Raw genomic sequence first — 12,935 nt, 5'->3', positions numbered from 1 at the left:
AAAAATTTATAAGAAACCCAGAAAGTTGATATGAAACCCAAAATAAATGATATTAAACCCAAAATAAATTATATTGAAACCCAAAAAATTTATATTAAACCCAACAAAATTGATACTAAACCCAAAAAATTATATGAAACTCAAAAACTTTATAATAAACCCAAAAAGTTTATATTAAACCCAAAATAAATGACATCAAACCCAAAAAATTGATATTGAAATTCAAAAAATTGATATTAAACCCAAAAAATTGATAATAAACCAGAAGTATTATGTGAAACTCAAAAAATTTATAAGAAACCCAGAAAGTTGATATGAAACCCAAAATAAATGATATTAAACCCAAAATAAATTATATTGAAACCCAAAAAATTTATATTAAACCCAAAAAAATTGATACTAAACCCAAAAAATTATATGAAACTCAAAAACTTTATAATAAACCCAAAAAGTTTATATTAAACCCAAAATAAATGACATCAAACCCAAAAAATTGATATGAGACAAACATAAACCGAAAAACCTACGAGTTTTTCATATGAAAATTAACGAAAAACCCAAATATACGTATATCGGAGAGAAAATACGTACAACGACTACATATTTAGAAAAAAACTAATTTTTTACGAAAATAAACTGAAAATTTTATTTTCATTAAGACGTTTCTAGACTTTTCCGAAAGGAATACATCAAACATTGACGTATATTCACGTGGAAAAGAAAAATTAGATACAGAACCGAGTCGTCGTCGGTTTCCCCAATACGCCCCGACGAATTCAAAACGAAAAAAAAAAAAAAAAAAAAGTATTAAAAGCATCTCGCGAACTCTCGAATGGATATAAAAGAAGTATCGGGGTGACTTTTAGGGGTTGAAATTGAATCTAATTTGAATATAGTGAGAACATAAGTGCATTCAAGAACGATACTGAACATAATAGAATGAAATATCATTTGGAAACGAATAAATCCAAAAATATGGAATACGAAATAAGTTTCGACGTCATTCGGGATTATTAAGATCGTCCTGTCGCTTTTAAAACTTAACAGAGACGAAAATTTAATATGAAAAGGACTTTTTGTATATTATTTAATTAGAATTTTGTTTTTTTGCGTACTGAAGATGAAAATTTCAGCTCCGAAACGCGTAATTTCAGTAAATCTATCTCGAGAATAAGCAAAAAGGTTATTTCCTTGCGGAGGCACGGAATATCCTTCGTCGTAGTCCTTTCAAACGTGTCCTCTTTAATTATTTTATTTTTCTAAAGAAATCTGTAGCGAAATAAAAAAATTCTCTTTGTCTGGATCGCTTTTTTTTAGATTCGAAATTAATTTCGCGAATTCTGCGGAAAATAGTGAAATTTCCGAATGAAATCTTCGTAATTATACGGGGGAAATTCGAATTTGATGATAAAATTGAAAAGCGGGAAATGGAAATTTGTTTCGAAGGAATTGGTAGAGAAGTTGAAAATCTTGATGGTTTCGGACATTTTGTTTAAAGATAAAACCTACAAAAACCTGGAAATTTATTCGGTTCATATGACGAAATTGTGAAAATAATCTAAAAATTTGAGATTTTAGGGTTGTGACCGAATGAATTGATGAGAAACTTCAAAATTTATGGGTTTTGTATCGTTTTTTATAGAAAGAAACTACAAAAACCCACAAATTTGTGGAATTTTTAGGATGAAATTGTGATAAAACTCGAAAATTTACGGGACTTTCGTGATGAAATTGAAAGAAAACCCAAAAATTTGGGATTTTTATGAAAAAAGAAAGAAAAATTGACATGAAACACCAAAACATTTGGGTTTGGGATATATATGTTGAATAAAACAAACAGAAACCCCCAAAATTTACGGGGTTAATAGGGCGAAATTGGACGGAAACCACAAAAATTTGAAGTATTTAGTGTTTTAATCGAATACATTGATGATAAATTTCAAAATTGGGATTTGCGTTATGTTTCCGGGTTTTTAGGATAAAATTGCGGAAAAACCCAAAAATTTACGGGATTTTTGGAATGAAATTAAGAGAAAATCCAAAAATTTGTGATGTTTACGAAATACGAACGAAAAATTGATATGGAACACCAAAAATCTTTGGGTTTGGGATATTTTTATAGAATAAAACTACAAACACCCGAAAATTTAAGGGGTTTTTAGAGCGAAATTGTGAGGAAAACGCAAAAATTTCAAGTATTTAGGGTTTTAACCGAATAAATTGATAATAAATTTCAAAATTTTTTTAATTTGAGTCATTTTTATAGAGTAAACCTGCAAAACCCAGAAATTTCCGGGTTTTTATGATGTAATTGAGAAAAAAAACAAAAAATTTACGAAATATCTAATAAAAATCTATATGAAACTCGGAATTTTTGGGTTTCAAGACATCTTTATCAGAAAACCTAAAAACTTGCGGATTTTTTATGATTTAATTATGAAAAAACCCGAAAATTTGAGAAGTTTTAGGGCGAAATCGCGAGGGAAACTCAAAAATTTGATATATTCAGGGTTTTAACTGAATAAATTGATGATAAATTTTAAAATTTTTGGGATTTGAGTTATTATTTTTATGGAATAAACTTGAAAAACCAGAAATTTCCGGGTTCTTAGCATAAAATTGTGAAAAAAACCCAAAAATTTGCGGATTTTTCATGATTTAATTATGAAAAATCCCGAAAATTTGAGAAGTTTTAGGGCGAAATCGTGAGGGAAACTCAAAAATTTGATATATTCAGGGTTTTAACTGAATAAATTGATGATAAATTTTAAAATTTTTGGGATTTGAGTTATTATTTTTATGGAATAAACTTGAAAAACCAGAAATTTCCGGGTTCTTAGCATAAAATTGTGAAAAAAACCCAAAAATTTGCGGATTTTTCATGATTTAATTATGAAAAATCCCGAAAATTTGAGAAGTTTTAGGGCGAAATCGTGAGGGAAACTCAAAAATTTGAGATATTCAGGGTTTTAACCGAATAAATTGATAATAAATTTTAAAAGTTTTGGGACTTAAGTTATTATTTCTATAGAATAAACCTGAAAAATCCAGAAATTTCCGGGTTTTTAGGATGAAATTGTGAAAAAAAAACCAAAAATGTTCGGTGTTTGTAGAATAAGTAATAAATATCTATATGAAACTCAGAATTTTCGTATTTTAAGACATATTTATCAAAAAAACCCAAAAATTTACGGATTTTTTATGAAGTAATTGTGAAAAAACCCAAAATTTTTTTAACCCAAAAATCTATGGGTTTTACGAAGACCTCAATGAAAAAATCTTAAACAAAACCTGAAATATCGTCCATATTCAAACGAAAAAAATTAATAAACCCAAAAAAATGGAATTTACTGAGTTTTGAATGAAAAGCTGTGAAAAAAAATTCAAAACTTTTTCATTTTCATACAATTTGCAAAGAAAAAACAATACGAAACCTTCAAAATCACAGAGTTTTTTTAAAGAGATAAAGTTTCCATTTTCCAACAAGCCTCATTGGGATAAAACCCAAAAATTGGCGAAATTTTGGGTTTCCAAATAACAACCCAAAAATTTTAGGTAATTTAACATAAAAAATGGTTTGAAACCCAAAAAAACTAAAGTTATGTGAAAAAAAAAGAATAAACCCAAAAATCTATGGGTTTTACGAAAACTTCATTTAAAAAACCCAAAAATCTTTAATATTCATGAAAAAAAATCAATTTAAAGCCCAAAATATCAAATATTCATAATCTGTTTCACTCATTAATCATTTTCCACGTAAATTTACGTACTCGAAAAGGCTTGGTACTTTTGTCCTTTCATTAAATCCTGTAAAAAACAATCAAATCCTCTTAAATCCTACACGTACCTGTACGTTATAAACGCAAACACCAGAGCCACTAATGATATGCTGCTACCCAAAACGACCATCAAAGAAAGGATACTCTCTTCGGTTAGAGCGGGCTCTAATCCGGCTCTACTCAAATTCGTAAAGCCGTGCACCCTACCCGTATATATCGTATCCATTTAAATATATAATAGAGAAGCTAAAAACAGAAATTTCAATCAGAAAAATTATAATATTTAATATAATATAATATTTTTCCCATAAAAAATATCGAATTCACCAAAAATTGTAAAAAAAATATGTACGACATTAAAAAAAACTCGAATTAAAAAAAATAATTTTTCGATATATTTAAAAACAATTTAAACCGCCATTTTTCACTTATTGACATTCTAATTCCATTTTCCACTCCAATCGTTTCAGAATTTCGATTTATTTTTATTATATTTATATGAATCACCCTGTATACGTTCATTAAACATCAAAACTTACTTATCAATATTAAAATAATTTATATTAAATATGGAATACCAACACGTGGTTGCTGGGGTGAATCACGTTATCAAAACCGACGCCAGACTGTCTGTAACAGGCGTTCCGACGCTACTACCGTAGAAAATCATCTTTTAAGGTAGCGTCTGTTCATTGTATCGACGCATGGTCGTCATTTCCACCGGATAAATGATAAAGGAGCAAAGCGAGCGTGTGTTGTTTGCCGGACGACGAAATAGGAAGTAGCCACCGACCCCGTTAGATATCATTAACCCTACGCGAGGGAGTTGAGATGTTATAATACTTAATTAATTAATAATCCCGTATTTAAAAAATATAGATACCACTACGTTTAAAATAGAGGTGTGGATTTACTAGGCATTTAATAACTTAATACTTCTTTAATATAAATAATTACTTCATATATAACTTGTTACTATTTAAATCCAATTATTCAACGATTGATAATGAATTTTATGTACACGACAAAAAGAAAACATAAAAAAATTATTAGACTAACATATATTTACTATAACGGAATAAATATAAGTATAACTTTTTATATACATTGTTTGGTAGGTGAAAAAAGTATTTTTTAATACTTACATGTACATTTTTTACAGGATTAACATGTTAATAAGTTAATTAAAGGCAAAAACTTTTATAAACAAATTGTTAACAACACTAACACAAATATTAAGTAAAGACATACGTTCTATTTTATATTGATATAACCTAATGAGGTTAAAAAGAAATAAACAATATCAATCATGTGGGATTCTTCTCAACATCAATTGACAGCTGTCTGATTTAATTATTTAAAATTGATTATGTCTAAGTTTACGTAAAACGGGAATCTTATGAATTTTTTATTAATTTTTTTTGTTACAGATGAATAGATACTTCATAATAGTTATAATAAACTTCTACTATAGTTTCTAGTACTAAAGTGTTAGTTACTAGTATTATTATAGCACTTATTTATAGCTGCACTACTACAAACTAAAGTTTAAAGTATTACTGAACTTTATATACTCATAGTCTCATCTATTGCACTTCCTACTATAGCTAACAAGTACTACTAAACTTCCTACTGGCTCTACTATATTTTATAGTACTAAAAGTTTAGCTCCAAGTACTATTTTTTACAGCTACGCTACTATCAACTTTAGCTCATACGATTGTAAATTTTTCCACTAAATTTTCTAGTAGCACCGAAGTTATTATCATTAGAAATAGTACCATCATCAACTGTTGATCCAGGTACTACTGTTACTAAAGGTGTTTCGAATATTTATATCGAAAACTAAATCAAAAATGTCACTTTTCCTTTATTTTTGTATTATTTCGTTAACTAGAAATTGCTAGTACTAACAGTACTGGTATAGTGTACTTTTGTGATGAACGATTCTCGAAAAAACGCCTAACAAGTAAATCTGTCATTACTTAACCCAAATAACGTGTCAAGAGTCTCTAAGAAAAAGAAGATTTGTCGAAAAGTCTTCTTAAATATATATTTCGTTCGATTGATGATTTGAATTGAAACAAACAAATTATCGTGCGAAATATTTTATTTAGTTAGCAGCTGCGATAGCTGCGTGCGTAGTAGCTTCGTCACAAGCAGCTGCAACCGTAAAAATCTGCACATTATAATAACAATAGTTAAAAATGTTATAATTGTATAGATCGAATTCTAGTTGGATAAAATTTTGACCTAATCCGCCATATATGACACCCACGATAGCCGTACAATCACGTGATTCGGGATAAATTCTCACACATTTAATAGTCGTATTTCCAAACCAACTATACTGAAAAAAAAATTATTCACTTGTTACAAAATAACGACTATGTATTATGATGTTCCACCTCTATAAACTTACACTTGTCGAATCTGGTACCATTTTTAAAGAAATCTGCGATGTAGACATAAGAAAAGTAGAGGAACAATCTTCCATAGAATTCGAAAGTTCATAAGTTCCGAGTTCTTGTAAAGCACAAACATTACGTATAGTAATACCTATACAGATATTAGCTAGTACAAAAGCAATTTTCATTTCGAATTTTCTATATACGTCGTTTATCTGTAAATAATTTTTGGTAAAAATGGGGCTAAATACCTATTTAATATAGCCTAAATAGAAAAAGAAGAAGAAATGTTAAATTATAGAGGTTAGAAAAACAAAATAACGGTAACTGCTACTTACCTCGCACACTATAGAAAGAGAAATTAATGTTTTTCTTTACCGGATTTTTTTTTATATACAAAATAGTAAAAATATTTATGATTTTTTTATTATTAGAATATGTATATAAAATTATTTTTCATTTAGATCGTGTTGTTTCCATAAAACGTTATATTTACTAATTAAAAGACGTTTTAATCATTATTATTTGAAATAAATCCAGTAAGTACTGATTAGATAGTACCTTATGGGTTATAGATCACGAAATTTTCACAAAAATGGGGTGTATGAAGCTACTTCGCTTTTTTGATAATATTACATCCAGCATAATTAACAGATCTGATTCCATTTGACTTTTATTTGTTTGTAGGTGTCAGTTAAGTGTTTAATACGTAAATAACGTTAATAAAACAAAAAAAATCATTTATTTATAAAAATATTTAATAAATAATAACAATAAACAAATAATTCTTCATAATGTTACTATTTTCAAGTTTTATTCATTCAAATTCTGGTATATCGTCGAAAGAATACCCGGGTACCTTTTTATAAGCGTAATAAGCAATTCTGACGTGATAAGCTCCGGGTATAAACATCAGAGTACCTAATATGATCATGGGCCACATCCTATTTGCATATTGCACTACTATATGTCCAGTAGCTACCATACAACCGAATACCAGTAAACTGGTACCCACGACGAGTAACAATGTAGCTAATACGATCGCCCTCCATGGTATTTGTTGCGCTGGTACCAAAAATTGGGCGTCCGTAAAACCCTGATCTGATGTAGGTAATTTCGAGTAGTTTATATCGTTATTTTTCGTTCCACGACGTCGAGACATTGAATTATCTTCGAAATAATCTAAAATGTCTATTGTTTTTTCAAAAATATCAAGTCGTTAATAGTCTTTTAAATACCTGATAACGAATATAAACTCATTTCTTTATATTTTATTGGAATGTTTATTTTCCATAGTAGTTCAAATGACCTTTCAATTTTCTTCTTCTTTTTTATTCTTCGTTAGGGATACATCATAGAACTAAATATACATAAATGTACTATAGGTGATCTTAAGAAAATTTCGTAAAATTAACCAGAAAGCGTATAGAATTATACTAAAAAGTGTAAAAATCAGAATAATATGTTGATGATCTATATTTTCTATTAATTTATCTTGATTAAAGCTATATTAGGTCGATGATTTTTTTCATATTTACGAAATTTATGTTTCAAATTCAATTGTTATCACAGAATTGTTATAAAGTGAATGTTTAATGATAAATAAAAAGATTTATAAGACTTAATCTCTTCATAAATTCGGCTTAAAACAAAATCATTGAACTATATCATAATAAAGACGAGGCATAAAAGAAACGCCGGAATAAAAAAGTGCGAATTTAATAAATCGAATTTATCAGAAATGCCGTATTTGCTCTTAATATATTAGAAATTAGTTTAATCTAATATATTGTGTAGTAGTATATCTATGGAAATATATTGACAAGTGACAGTAACTAACTTCATTCTAGAATTTAAATTGACAGTTACTAACCTTAATTTTAAAAGTTTTAGTTGTTAAAATGGATATAAATATTGAAGTGAAACTCGATTTAAAGTGTATGAAAAAAGATTTAATCGATGGAATCTACAATTGTTCTCAACGAGGTTTATATCACGCAGTAAAATGGTTATCAGAAATGAATTTTTCACTGAAAAATTTAAACTTATCACCGAGCGAAGGCCCCGAAGTTATCGAACATTCCGAAGAATCAGATACGTATTTATTAGCTAAATCGTATTTCGATTTAAAAGAATACGATCGTTGCTCGTATTTTTTGAAAGATTGCACTACCCCAAAACCCAAATTTTTATACTACTATTCGAAATATTTATCTATAGAAAAAAAGAAATTAGAAGATAATATAATCGATACGAACCCCTCGCAAAATACAATAAAAAACGAAGCCCTAATCGATTTATGCAGTATATTAAAAATTGAATACATTGAAAACAAATTAGACGGTTACTCGCTGTATTTATACGGGGTTATATTAAAAAAACTTGATCTAATTCCGGTCGCCACCGAAGTTCTAATCAAATCCGTTAACGAAGCCCCGATGTTGTGGAGCGCTTGGTACGAATTGGGGAAAATCATCCCCGATAAAAACACGATATTTTCGTCTTCGTTACCAGATCATTGGATGAAATATTTCTTTTTAGCGCACACTTATCTTGAACAACTCAACAACGACGAATCTTTACAATTGTATAATTCGTTTCATTCAATGGGTTTCGAGAATTGCACGTACGTTTTAGCTCAAATAGCATTGGGACAACATAACAGGAGAAGTAAGTACAATTTTTTTTATATAAAATAGTTTTTATTCGTTATTTTTGAGTAAAATGGGTGAAACTACGGTTAGAATCGCGTCCCTGACGTGTTTAGCTTCTAAAACGTGTTGATTTATATCGGATTCTCTGCAACGTACCGGGTTCGGTAATAACAATTTCCCAATGAAATATATACGGGGTATTAAAAATTTCGTGATAACGTCGTCTCCTAAACTCCCTAAACCTTTAATCGCTCCGTATATCGTCGTTAAAGGGTAGTTTTGGTGGTTTTTTAATGGTTTTAAGTAAATTTCGATGATTTTGTTTTTGATGTTATTAATTGGGTTGTCGTATTTATCGCTTATCGTGGCTATTATCGAAACGGAAAAATCTCGTAAAGTCCAATGGTTATCCTGATAATATTTACTGATCCTTTTGGCGACTACGCAGGATATGAGCGCCGGGAGTAATTCGTGTAAAATCGGGGCTAAATTGACGTGGGGGTTGTTGAAAAGGCTCTTCGCCATACGTACGGCGTATATTAGTAAGGTTAGATCGGGGTAAGCGATGTTCTTATGGACGGTATCTTTGATGAAAGAGCTGAAATAGGGTAGCAATTGTCTTATGTTGCAATCGTTGGATAACAATTTCAATTTCGAGTTTCTTTCTTGTTCGTTGTAACCGAAAACTCCCTCGGTGATCGTTCTGAATAGGATTTGCTCTTCGACTGATAACGAATGGTTGTCGGGGGCTATTTTTATGTAAACCGTATCTGGTTTTGGTTCGAATTTACGTACCGTACCATATTTTAACGCCGAAACTTTATTCTTGTTCGACATTTTATTCATTTGGAGGTTTTTATATACGAAACGTCACAATGACAGTTTACATTACAATAAATGTACCGACTACGGAATACGAGGGTAGATTGAAAAGTTTGTTGTGAATTGAAATTGATTCGATTTTTGTATCTAAAAACAATTTACATATAAATAATTATTGCTAATAGTGGATAAAATACGAGGGAAGTATGAAAATTTCGCATTTTAAGAGGTAAAATTAGATTTAACATAACCTATAAATTATATTTAAAGTTATTTGAGGAATATCGATGATCTGAATGTTTTCTCATAACAAATTATTCAAACGACAGTGTTTTTGCTATAAAAACAATGTATCCACAGCCTAATATAATTATTAGTTGTTAATATACGAGGTTAATACGAAAAGTAGGTTGCCAAATTGAATGGTTCGTTCTGCATCAAAATGACACTGTTCTTTGTATGTAATATGACGTAGTCACGGCCTTCTTGTCTTTTTATTTATAAAATACGAGGGTAGTACAAAAACTGCGCGTTTAAGACGAAAAATTTAATGTAACATAACTTATAAATTATGATTAAGAGTTTCTCAAAGACAAAAAATATGTTTTAGTTTAGAAATGTTATAGTTTAGTTTATAAAATGTGTTTAAGTGCAAAAAATACCAGGCTCAAGTGATTTTTTCTGTAATTTTTTACCAAAAAATGTGTTAATTTGTAGAAAAGCCGAGGCTCAAATGATTTTTTCGAGCTTTTTTCGGAACTTTTCAACAAAAAATGAGTTTAGAACAATTTTTTCGAGTTTTTCCGCGACTAAACGTGTTCAAGTATAGACAATACGAGGTTAAACTGATTTTTTCGAGAATTTTCCACTTAAAAATGTGTTTTAGTATAGAATATACAAGATCAAAACAAATTTTTCGTAACAAAAAAACGTTCTCGAGTTTTTCCACAATTTTATTTTTTGTTGTAGATCTAAACGACGCCATCCAAATTTTCCAAACGATATTAGAATTAGACCCATATCGTTTGGAAAATTTAGACACCTACTCAAATCTCCTTTACGTGCTAGAAATGAAAAAAGAACTCGCCGATTTGGCCCACAAAGTCGTCAACATCGATAAATACAGGGTGGAAACTTGTTGCGTCATAGGTAATACCGAAAAACATCGAAATCACTATTTTTTTCTCTATCTTCATAAAAAATGCCACTACTAAACTGATTTGTTCGTAATATCGAAGAATCACAGCTAAACTGATTTGTTTATAACAACAAAAGTCGCTGCTAAACTGATTTGTTTCTAACAAAGGTCACTGCTAAACTGATTTGTTCGTATTATCACAAAATAACTGCTAAACTGATTTGTACGTGATATCAAAGAATTACGGCTAAACTGATTTGTTTACAACAAAAAAGCAACTGCTAAACTGATTTTTCGATAACAACAAAAGCCACTGCAGAACTGATTTGTTCATAACAGCTAAACTGATTTGTTTACGGTAAATTAATGTTTTTTTTTGTACCAGGGAACTACTACAGTTTGAGATCGGATCACGCGAAAGCGGTGTTGTATTTTCGTCGAGCGTTGAAACTGAATCCACAATTTTTGTCCGCTTGGACTTTAATGGGCCACGAATTTATGGAAATGAAGAACACGAACGCCGCTATACAAAGTTACAGACACGCCATCGGTGGGTTTTACCCCCTTATCTCTCTCACACCCTTACACCCCCCCCCCTCTCCTCCCGAGAATCGTCGTCTAGTTCGAAATTTTGTTGTTTGCAGAAATCAATTCGAGGGACTACCGAGCTTGGTACGGTTTAGGGCAGACGTACGAGATACTGAAAATGCCCAATTATTGCCTGCACTATTACAAGAGAGCCCAACAGCTCAAACCGAACGACAGCAGGATGGTGATCGCTTTAGGGGAGGCGTACGAGAAGTTGGAGAAGACCGAAAACGCTTTGAAGTGTTATTACAAGGCTTGCAATTGGGGGGACGTCGAGGGGACAGCCCTGCTCAAATTGGCCAAGTATATTTCCGGTTTTTGCGACGATTTTTTTTTTTTGAAATTCTCCTTTCAGGCTGTACGATAAATTGCACGAAACGGAGAACGCGGCGGCGGCTTTTACGGAGTTTTGTCTCCGCGAGGAAGACAGAGAGATGCGGAGCATCGAGGAGCAAGCGGAGTTTTACAACGCGTTGCAGTATCTGGCTAATTATCATTTGAAAAAGGGGGAGCTTGATGATGCTTACACGTACGCTTACAAGTGTATGGAATGCGAAGAGGTGAGTTTAACGGCTCTCCAAGGAGGGTGGGGATCGAATTTTGGGGGGAAATTTGGTGAATCACTCGGTGGTTTAGTGCTGGAAGGTTGCTTGTATTGGATCTTTAATATGTTTTGAAATGGTGGAGAAATGACTAAGATGGTGGTAGAACCCCAAATTAGGTCGTGCTTAGAAAGTTTTTCACAGTGTCCAATTCATCTGACTAACCATATTGGTTCTTTCGGCTTCCCGAGCACCAAGAGATCATCAGAACCCAAAATCGGGCCCTTTCTCCCCCATTTATTTCGTTTTGGACTGTTTTTATACTATTAAAGTGCGTTTTTGTTCAATTCCGACGTTGGACGATGTTTGTTCATCGTTTTAGTACCATTAGAAAGTTTTTTTAGAGAGTCCAACTCGTCTGACGTGACAATATCGGTGCCTAAACACCAAGAGATCATCATAACCCAAAATCAGTCCAAAACCGTCAAGTCAATTTGGTAATAATCGATCCCTCTTTACAACCAGATTCAATTACCAGTGATTTTTTGTAGAATTTCAGTAGAATCAGTGTAACAATACAGGTATTTATTAAAAAATATTTTTTTTCAGACCAAAGAACCGGGAAAAGCCCTATTGAAAGCTATAGCCGCCAAAAGGGCCGAACAGGAAGCGGGACCGGCGCGAATCAGCGAATCCAGCAACATCGACATGGTTTTTTCACCAAATCCGCTACAATAAGTCGTTTTTTTTTTTCGCCAATATCGTGAATTTAAAATTTTTTTCATAAATTGGCGCAGTCTATAGGATTAAATAAAATAATTGTTATGTATACAAATTTATTGAAACATAATTTTCGACAAATTAAAAACTACAATTTCATTATTTATATATTTATATATATATATATATAACTATATCAATATACTGTGCCCTCAACCTTTCAGGCTCGGCAAACTCTATACATTTGGCAATGATGCGAAATTCGGCTATTTAAACGAATCGTT

The 12,935-nt window shown here is 31.0% G+C and overlaps 4 protein-coding genes across 7 annotated transcripts in view; 1 reads left to right on the top strand and 3 right to left on the bottom strand.

Annotated features, from left to right (window-relative positions):
• Positions 1–5,077, bottom strand: part of LOC130898689 (sulfate transporter-like) — a 55,098-nt gene extending 50,021 nt beyond the window's left edge. The window contains exons 1-2 of one of the 3 annotated variants that reach the window (XM_057808153.1): positions 4,925–5,077; positions 3,848–4,025 (exon numbers count right to left, since the gene is read on the bottom strand). In XM_057808153.1, the coding sequence (XP_057664136.1) occupies positions 3,848–4,005 (158 nt within the window). In that variant the 5' untranslated portion in view covers positions 4,006–4,025; positions 4,925–5,077. Of the gene's footprint in view, positions 1–3,847; positions 4,026–4,318; positions 4,512–4,736; positions 4,777–4,924 lie in introns of those variants that run through there. The other 2 variants (XM_057808152.1, XM_057808151.1) reach the window with 2 other exon arrangements.
• Positions 5,078–5,536: 459 nt separating this feature from the next.
• LOC130898648 (uncharacterized) lies at positions 5,537–6,448 on the bottom strand. Its single transcript, XM_057808075.1, has 2 exons — positions 6,202–6,448; positions 5,537–6,129 (listed from the first exon to the last, which is right to left on the bottom strand). Exons 1-2 carry the CDS (start codon positions 6,373–6,375, stop codon positions 5,893–5,895), a joined length of 411 nt encoding a protein of 136 aa, XP_057664058.1. The 5' UTR covers positions 6,376–6,448; the 3' UTR covers positions 5,537–5,892.
• Positions 6,449–6,927: 479 nt separating this feature from the next.
• Positions 6,928–7,503, bottom strand: LOC130898571 (transmembrane protein 230-like). Of its 2 annotated transcripts, none has more exons than XM_057807964.1 (2): positions 7,426–7,503; positions 6,928–7,369 (listed from the first exon to the last, which is right to left on the bottom strand). In XM_057807964.1, the coding sequence occupies exons 1-2, from the start codon at positions 7,445–7,447 to the stop codon at positions 7,005–7,007; spliced, it is 387 nt and encodes a 128-aa protein (XP_057663947.1). In that variant the 5' UTR covers positions 7,448–7,503; the 3' UTR covers positions 6,928–7,004. The 2 variants fall into 2 exon arrangements, with proteins under 2 accessions (XP_057663947.1, XP_057663946.1); XM_057807963.1 differs by having other exon boundaries at positions 6,928–7,378; positions 7,426–7,491.
• Positions 7,504–8,024: 521 nt separating this feature from the next.
• On the top strand, positions 8,025–12,817 carry LOC130898456 (cell division cycle protein 23 homolog). Its single transcript, XM_057807788.1, has 6 exons — positions 8,025–8,857; positions 10,633–10,812; positions 11,187–11,351; positions 11,446–11,692; positions 11,745–11,949; positions 12,541–12,817. Exons 1-6 carry the CDS (start codon positions 8,089–8,091, stop codon positions 12,667–12,669), a joined length of 1,695 nt encoding a protein of 564 aa, XP_057663771.1. The 5' UTR covers positions 8,025–8,088; the 3' UTR covers positions 12,670–12,817.
• The last annotated feature ends 118 nt before the right edge of the window (positions 12,818–12,935 follow it).

This window comes from Diorhabda carinulata, chromosome 10, assembly GCF_026250575.1.
Source record: "Diorhabda carinulata isolate Delta chromosome 10, icDioCari1.1, whole genome shotgun sequence".
In the NCBI taxonomy this organism is placed as follows: Eukaryota; Metazoa; Arthropoda; class Insecta; order Coleoptera; family Chrysomelidae; genus Diorhabda; species Diorhabda carinulata.
This window is presented reverse-complemented; position numbering and strand designations above follow the sequence as displayed.

What these genes read in the sequence shown, in the direction of transcription:
- LOC130898648 (XM_057808075.1), bottom strand. Translation starts at nt 6,375, where the DNA reads ATGAAAATTGCTTTTGTACTAGCTAATATCTGTATAGGTATTACTATA. An exon ending in TGGTACCAGATTCGACAAGT is followed by an intron (nt 6,130 to 6,201) that starts GTAAGTTTATAG and finishes TTTTTTTTTCAG; the next exon opens with TATAGTTGGTTTGGAAATAC.
- LOC130898571 (XM_057807963.1), bottom strand. Translation starts at nt 7,447, where the DNA reads ATGAGTTTATATTCGTTATCAG. An exon ending in GAGTTTATATTCGTTATCAG is followed by an intron (nt 7,379 to 7,425) that starts GTATTTAAAAGA and finishes AAAAAACAATAG; the next exon opens with ACATTTTAGATTATTTCGAA.
- LOC130898456 (XM_057807788.1), top strand. Translation starts at nt 8,089, where the DNA reads ATGGATATAAATATTGAAGTGAAACTCGATTTAAAGTGTATGAAAAAA. An exon ending in GGGACAACATAACAGGAGAA is followed by an intron (nt 8,858 to 10,632) that starts GTAAGTACAATT and finishes TTTTTGTTGTAG; the next exon opens with ATCTAAACGACGCCATCCAA. An exon ending in AGTGTATGGAATGCGAAGAG is followed by an intron (nt 11,950 to 12,540) that starts GTGAGTTTAACG and finishes ATTTTTTTTCAG; the next exon opens with ACCAAAGAACCGGGAAAAGC.